Source organism: Mandrillus leucophaeus, unplaced genomic scaffold (genome assembly GCF_000951045.1).
Source record: "Mandrillus leucophaeus isolate KB7577 unplaced genomic scaffold, Mleu.le_1.0 Scaffold286, whole genome shotgun sequence".
Classification (NCBI taxonomy): domain Eukaryota; kingdom Metazoa; phylum Chordata; class Mammalia; order Primates; family Cercopithecidae; genus Mandrillus; species Mandrillus leucophaeus.
Window position 1 is genome coordinate 537,580 of NW_012102987.1, and position 7,810 is coordinate 545,389.

The 7,810-nt window shown below is 40.3% G+C and overlaps 1 protein-coding gene across 2 annotated transcripts in view; it reads right to left on the bottom strand.

The window, feature by feature from the left end:
• CEP76 (centrosomal protein 76kDa) overlaps positions 1-7,810 on the bottom strand; it is a 45,487-nt gene that overhangs the window by 27,396 nt on the left and 10,281 nt on the right. For both annotated transcript variants that reach the window (XM_011985525.1, XM_011985526.1), the window contains 2 exons: positions 5,368-5,496; positions 1,358-1,546 (listed from right to left, as the gene is read on the bottom strand). In XM_011985525.1, the coding sequence (XP_011840915.1) occupies positions 1,358-1,546; positions 5,368-5,496 (318 nt within the window). The remainder of the gene's footprint in view (positions 1-1,357; positions 1,547-5,367; positions 5,497-7,810) is intronic.

The window sequence follows — 7,810 nt, forward strand, 5'->3', positions numbered from 1 at the left end:
TGTATGTAAAACTAAACAAAATAGCATGCCATTCAAGATTTCTTTTCTATATTCATTTTGTACTGCCATTTTATCTTTTTTTTTTTTTTTTTTTTGAGATAGTTTCGCTCTTATTGCCCGGCTGGAATGCAATGGCGCAATCTCAGTTCACAGCAAACTCTGCCTGCCAGTTTCAAGCAATTCTCTTGCCTCAGCCTCCTGAGTAGCTAGGATTACAGGCATGTGCCACCACGCCCAGCTAATTTTGTATTTTTAGTGGCGACAAGATTTCTCCACATTGGTCATGCTGGTCTCTATCACCTCAGGTGATCCGCCCACCTAGGCCTCCCAAAGTGCTGGGATTACAGGCATGAGCCACCGCACCTGGCCCCATTTTCTCTTTTTTAAAGATGTATTATCTGAGCAAATTTCAACACATCAATAGTACCAGAAAGCCATGGTCTGGTCCTGGTGCTGTCTCTAATTCATTCTGTAAGTTGATTTCTGACACTTTAGTACTTGTAGGTCCCTACATCACAGAAATCACAATAAGTTAAATAAGAAACCACATGAGAAAATAAAGATGCTGAGTTTTTTGTGTATTGATATTTAAATGTTATGAAAAACAGAACAAGGTTCTGACGTGGTCAAGTTGATAGCACAGCTGTCTCACGGTACCCAAAGGGGTTAGTTCCAGGACCCTTGCAAAAGAAAATCCATGGATACTCAAGGCTTATATAAAATGGTATACAATATTTTTTTTTTTTTTTGAGATGGAGTCTTGCTGTGTCCTCAGGCTGGAGTGTAATGGCGCAATCTCGGCTCACTGCAACCTCCACCTCCCAGGTCTAGGCGATTCTCCTGCCTCAGCCTCCTGAGTAGCTGGGATTACAGGCACGTGACACCACACCCAGATAGTTTTTTGTATTTTAGTAGAGATAGGGTTTCACCATGTTGCCCAGACTGGTCTTGAACTCCTGACCTCAGGTGATCCACCCGCCTCAGCCTCCCAAAATGCTGGGATACAGGCATGAGCCACTGCACCCAGCCAAAATGGTATTTTACATATAACCTAAGCACATCCTCCTATGTACTTTAAATCACCTCTAAATTACTTAAAAATCTCAATACAATGCAAATGCTACATAAACAGTTGTTATACTCCATTGTTTTATATTTGTACTATTTATTATTGTGTTATTTTTCACTTTTATAAATATTTTTGCTCTGCAGTTGGTTGAATCTACAGATACAGAACCTGTGGGTACAGAGGGTTGACTATATGTACATTTTCCTAAGGCATTATTTTACAAATGGATTACAAATTCAGAGCAACTATGATATACTGCTACTTAATTCTATTATGTGTGTATAATACCTTGCTTCTACAGAGAAAGGCCAGCAGAGTGCACCACTGCTCCTGTTTACCTCCTCCTCCAATAACAGGGGCTCGTTCATAACCAAGGACATTAACAAATCTTGCTGCTTGCCTTGGAGTATCAAGAAGCCGTCCAGCTCGAAGTGGTTTAACGTAGGAACAGACTGGTCTATTTATCCCATTTTCATCCTAGGGAAAAGGGGAAAAACATCTGTAATGACATATTAATCATCCCCAGTTATAATATGTTTTTTTCAAATACATTAATGTAGGATAAAATAATTCAGCATACCATTGATTGAGTGCTTACCTTGTATCCGGTATTAGGCTGCAAAGTGCTGTGTATATAATTTCCCTTAATCCTCATCTCTATAATTTTCATTTTATAGATGAAAACTGGGGAGCTACAGCTATCTAGCTCTGAGCGGTTTTACTCCAAAGGCTGTGGCAATAAGAACTCCGCTGAGAAACGTGTGGGCAGGTATGTAGGGGAGGGAGAGGTGCTCTAAGCTGAAGCATTCTTTCACATTACCATATAGAATTTAACAATATATAGCCAGACAGAACAAGTAACTCATATAACAGAAATGATCATAGCTTGGTTCTAGTTTGTTTCCGTTAGTGCCTCAAATTTAGAGATCCACAGGAAACAGTAATTTGTTAACCAAGTCAACAGAAAGCAAAATTTCAAAAAACACTCTAGAAAAAGTTTTACGTTTTAAATACAGGATGTATCTTGGTGTTGGTGCTGAATAATTTGTATGCATATATAGGTCTCTGATGACTGTCTACCACTGTGATTTTACAGTTAGTATTACCAAAGCCCACAATCTCTTTACCTTCCTGGTTACTGACACGGCACTGTAAAAGGGCCACTTACTATTCAACATTTGGAGATGACCTACCCTCTCTGGTAGGGCTCCTCAGGACATAAGATCTAACCCAGCCAACGGAAACACCATCTGTCTGAATTATCAGGACCACTAATGTCTTTCTCCATAACCAAAACATCTTTTTCCAATATAGTCCCATACTTCAGCAAGGGGAAAAAAAAATCTCACTTATTTACATTTGATTATAGTGAGAAAGATCATGAATTTTTATGTTGCAGAGCAAAGTGGCTATAGATTCCTCTCATACCTATAGTTCTCAACAGTAGAAGGCATCAGTTTTTTTTGTTTTGTTTTGTTTTTTGAGACAGTCTCGCTGTTGTCCAGGCTGGAGTGCAGTAGCGTGATCTCAGCTCACTCCAACCTGCACCCCTCCAGGTTCAAGTGATTCTTGTGCCTCAGTCTCCTGAGTAGCTGGGATTACAGGTGTGCACCACCACATCTGGCTAATTTTTGTATTTTTGTAGAGATAGGGTTTCACGATGCTGACCAGGCTGGTCTCAAACTCCTGACCTCAAGTGATCCGCCCGCTTCAACCTCCCAAAGTGCTGGGATTACAGGCATGAGGTACTCTGCCTGGCCTAGAGGGCACTGATTTTTAAAACAGAGGATTATTATTCTAATTTTGGGGGGATATAGAGAACTATGATTTTCTTTTACATGAACTTAGCATTACTAATAATCTACTGTTGTATAAGAATACTAAGTCCTGAAATCACAAATTAAATATTAAAAGGATATCCTCAATCCTCAAGTGATTTACAACATTTTCTTAAAACCTAGTGGCCTTAAAGTTCAATTTCTGTAACTTATTTTAAGGTTTTTTGCACTAAAAAGTTCAAAAGGCATCAATGAATTACTATTATATTATAGCAAAACCAGATAACAAAGGATAAAAAGAATAATGAATTATTAAGTATGATGGCCACGGTGAATCTACAGATCTTTGGTTAGGACTGAGGTGTAGGACTGTTACTCCTATTCTTACAAGTGCACTAACAGGCAAGAAAAGATGAGCACATAAGAAGTGGAAGCAGTTGCCTAAGTCAGTCATCAATAGTAGCATCTTAGAATGTAAGATATATCATTTTATTATAGCAATATTCTAATATTATCTAAATATATCCCCACAAGCTAAAAAATAAAAAATTGTTAACCAAGTCAAGTGAAAGCAAAATTTCAAAAAACACTCTAGAAAAAGTTTTACATTCTAAAGGCAGGATATATCTGTATATCATCTATATATATATATTTATATATATTTCATCTATAAAAGCAATATTGTTTTTATAATTAGATTGCTTTATACTGTTGTTCTTTAATTTCATAACTAGTCAAATACAGGAAGCAGCAGCAAGAAACAGGTCTGGCGAATCTAAATTAAATCAGCATTTTATTTACTCTGTGTATGGAAAGAGGTGGCACAAACTAAAAAGGCACCAGTAAAAACTCCAGTTCAATACAGGCTTTGCCATGACTGAGTTGCTGTTTGGCCTTGAAAAGAGCGTTCTCTTCTCTAACCTTCATACTGTTTACAAAAAGAGCCAATGCCTGGCCACTTGACAATCTTATATGGTTACTATGAGACTAAATTACCTTCTATGGTTCAAATCTTACAATGAATTCTCAGAGAGAGGAATTCATTTAAGTAATATTTCGTAAAAGAAAACCCCACGTCCTTGACTTCCTTAGTGCATCGCAACTTTTTCCTCCTCTTTGATCCTACCATTTCTCTGATTCACTGCCTTACTCCATCCTGAGTCCTCTCTGGTTCCTAATTCCACGTGGCAACGAAGAAATGCCTCATTTATATAGACAGCACGGAGCCAGTTTTTAAAACACATATCTGTATTTATTTATATATGTGTGTATATTTTTTGTCGTTGTTATTGTCGTGAGACCGTCTCACTCCGTCACCCAGGCTGGAGTGCAATGGCGTAATCTCGGCTCACTGCAATCTCTGCCTCCCAGGTTAAACAATTCTCCTGCCTCAGCCTCCTGAGTAGCTGGGATTACAGACGCCCGCCAGCACGCCTGGCTAATTTTTGTATTTTTAGTAGAGACAAGGTTTCACCATGTTGGCCAGGCTGGTCTCGAACTCCTGACCTCAGGTGATCCACCTGCCTCGGCCTCCCAAAGTGCTGGGATTACGGGCGTGAGCCACTGTGCCCAGCCAGGAAGCCAGTTATATTTTGATTGGTTTCTCCTTGCCCTTGTCCTGATATTGTTGTTATCTTGCCAACCAGTCATTCAATATATAAACAACGCTATCAGAAAGTCAGAAGCCATTTCCCTTATTCCCACCTCTAGTCAACCTCTCATTCCCAAGCTCCCCATCTGGAAACTAAACCACTTTTAGCCTGTTCCAAAATCTAGGGAAAGTAGGGTAAAGCTGGATGGATGCACAGGATCGAAGAAACTTAATATACTACACTATACTTATATGAAAGCATCTATATGAGGCTGAATATATACAAAATATTTGAACTGTTCCTTAGGAGTTACAAAAAATAAGTGACCCTGACCATATAATTTATGTTGGTCTGTAAAAGAGAAAAAATGGGTTTAGGACTCAGGAAAAATGGAGGCAGAGATACATAGTCGAAATGCTTCAGTTAAACATTACTGGTCACTGGCTTAGAGGTCATGGTTATATAGAATTTTTTTTAAAACCCTAACAAAAAATATATATATGCCCAGAGCCCCCCGGTTCTGCACACAAGAGCTGGATTTACATATAACCTGCAAAGTGTCCAAATGGTTAATTATTTAGCACTAAGTATCAAGCAAATACACATTCCAAGTTAAACAAAATGGATTTTCATCTACTTTAAAACAAATATATTCAGAAAGGGTTTAAAACACAATAACTGATTCAACCTGAGAAAGCTGATTTTTCAAAAACCCACAATAATTGAAATTGAAAGTAAAATAAGACATAGATTGATCTTGCCACTCACCTATGCAGTTGAAGAAAATATTACAAAATCAGCATTTTATTTTACAAATACACTTTTATTTTTTGGAATACATTTTACAAATAAATATTAAACGAAATTTACACACGTAACAGTAAATCTCAAATACAGGCATAAAATTATTCTAATATAATTTACAAACCTGTGCAAAAATCTTAACGAGTCGTGAGTTGTGTGAGGGTCGAATTTGCAAATATTCTCTCCACCACTGCTTGGCATATACAAGAAATAATCGCTCTTTCTCTGCAGTTTTCTGACGTTCCAAAGCAAGCTTGAAATTTAAAAAAATATTTTTCAATTTCTATTCATTATCCTTAATTACTACCAAATATGTAACAAATTTATCTACTTCTCTACATCATTACCACCCTAATCTGAGTCATCATCATCTTCTGTAAGAGCCTTCTGACTTCCCTGTTTCTACACTTACCCCTAGTCCAAGCCAGTCTCCATACAATAGTCATAAGTCACCTTTTTTTCCTCCCAAGACAGAATTTTTTTTTTTGGTTGGCGGGATGCAGTCTCGCTCTGGCGCCCAGGCTGGAGTGCAGTGGCGTGATCTCAGTTCACTGCAACCTCTGCCTCCCACATTCAAGCAATTCTCCTGCCTCAGCCTCCTGAGTAGCTGGGACTACAGGCGCGTGCCACCAAACCCGGCTAATTTTTTTTTTGTATTTTTAGTAGAGACAGGGTTTCACCACATTGGTCAGGCTAATCTCAAACTCCTGACCTCATGATCCACCCGCCTTGGCCTCCCAAAGTGCTGGGATTACCGTACCTGGCCCAGAAATTTTTTAATAGTAAATCATACAGGCCGGGCGTGGTGGCTCATGCCTGTAATCCCAACACTTTGGGAGCCCAAGGCAGGTGGATCATTTGAGGTCAGGAGTTCGAGACCAGCCTGGCCAACATGGTGAAACCCCGTCTCAACAAAAAATACAAAAACTAGCTGGGGATGGTGGTACATGTCTGTAATCCCAGCTACTCAGGAGGCTGAGGCAGGAGAATTGCTTGAACCTGGGAGGAAGAGGTTGCAGTGAGCCGCGTTCATGCCACCGTACTCCACCCTGGGCGATGGAGTGAGACTCTATCTCAACAAAACAAAACACAACACACTGTCATTCTCTTGTTTAAAACACTTCATTCTCGACCGGGCGCGGTGGCTCACGCCTGTAACCCCAGCACTTTGGGAGGCCGAGGCGGGCGGATCAGGAGGTCAGGAGATCGAGACCATCCTGACTAACACGGTGAAACCCCGTCTCTACTAAAAACAAAAAAAATTAGCTGGGCGTGGTGGCGGGCGCCTGTAGTCCCAGCTATTCGAGAGGTTGAGGCAGGAGAATGGCATGAACTCGGGAGGCGGAGCTTGCAGTGAGCAGAGATCGAGCCACTGCACTCCAACCTGGGCGACTGAGTGAGACTCTGTCTCAAAAAAAAAAAAACAAACAAAAACAAAAACAAAAAAACTTCATTCTCCATCACATTGCAAAGTACCTGCCCGGCCTATGAACGCTATCTCATCTTCTCCTCTCTCCCCAGACCACTACACTCCAGCCACACGAGGCTTTCGTTCCTCCGTAGGGGCTTTTGTTCTAGGCTGTTCCCAATGCTGGAAGCTCAGCCCCAATCTTTGCGTGGGTGGTTACTTCCTGCCGTTCAGACCCTTTCCCTACCTTAGTCACTTGACCTATGATCAGTCACCCAATAACCACTATATCATATCCGCTGTAATAATTCTCCACAAAACACCTTCTACTATCTGATTATTTTGTTTGCTGACTGATTGCTTCTCCTGCACCAGAATCTAAACTCCTTGAGAGCAAGCTGTCTAGCTGTCTGCTGCCCTGTACACAGCTACATGCCCAGTGTCTGGAACAGTGTCTAGCACATTTTAACACCTGTTTAGGATCCATACGTATTTCTGACTTTAATTTCTTTTAAGAGACAGGGTCTTGCTCTGTCACCGAGTCTGGAGTGCAGTAGCATGATCATGGCTCCCTGTAGCCTCAGATTCCTGGGCTCAAGTGATCCTCCCGCCTTAGCCTCCCCAGTAGGTGGGAATACAGGGATGCGCCAACCATGCACAGTTAATTTTTAAAATTTTTTGTAGAGATGAAGTCTACCTATGTTGCCCAGGCTGGTCTTGAACTCCTGGCCTGAAGTGATCCTTTTACCTTGGCCTCCCAAAGTGCTGGGATTACAGACGAATTAGCCTGGCTAAAATTTTTAATAGTGCAATTTTAAAGATAAAATTAGAAGCAATTTATCAGAAACAGAATAAACTTATGTTTTAGTCACTAGAAATTATATAAATATGACAGTGGAAATATGAGAAAAAATATATAAAATAATGTTAAGTTTAAAAAGGAGAACCTGGCTGGGCACAGTGGTCCATGTCTGCAATTCCAGTGTTTTGGGAGGCTGAGGCAGGTGGATTGCTTAAGGCTGAGAGCTTGAGGTTTCAGTGAGCTATAATTACACCACTGCACTCAAGCCTGAGAGTCAGAGTGAGATGCTGTCTCTAAAAAAATAAAATTTAATTTAAAAAAACAAGCTACTACCCTAAAAAAGTAGAGCCCAAACAT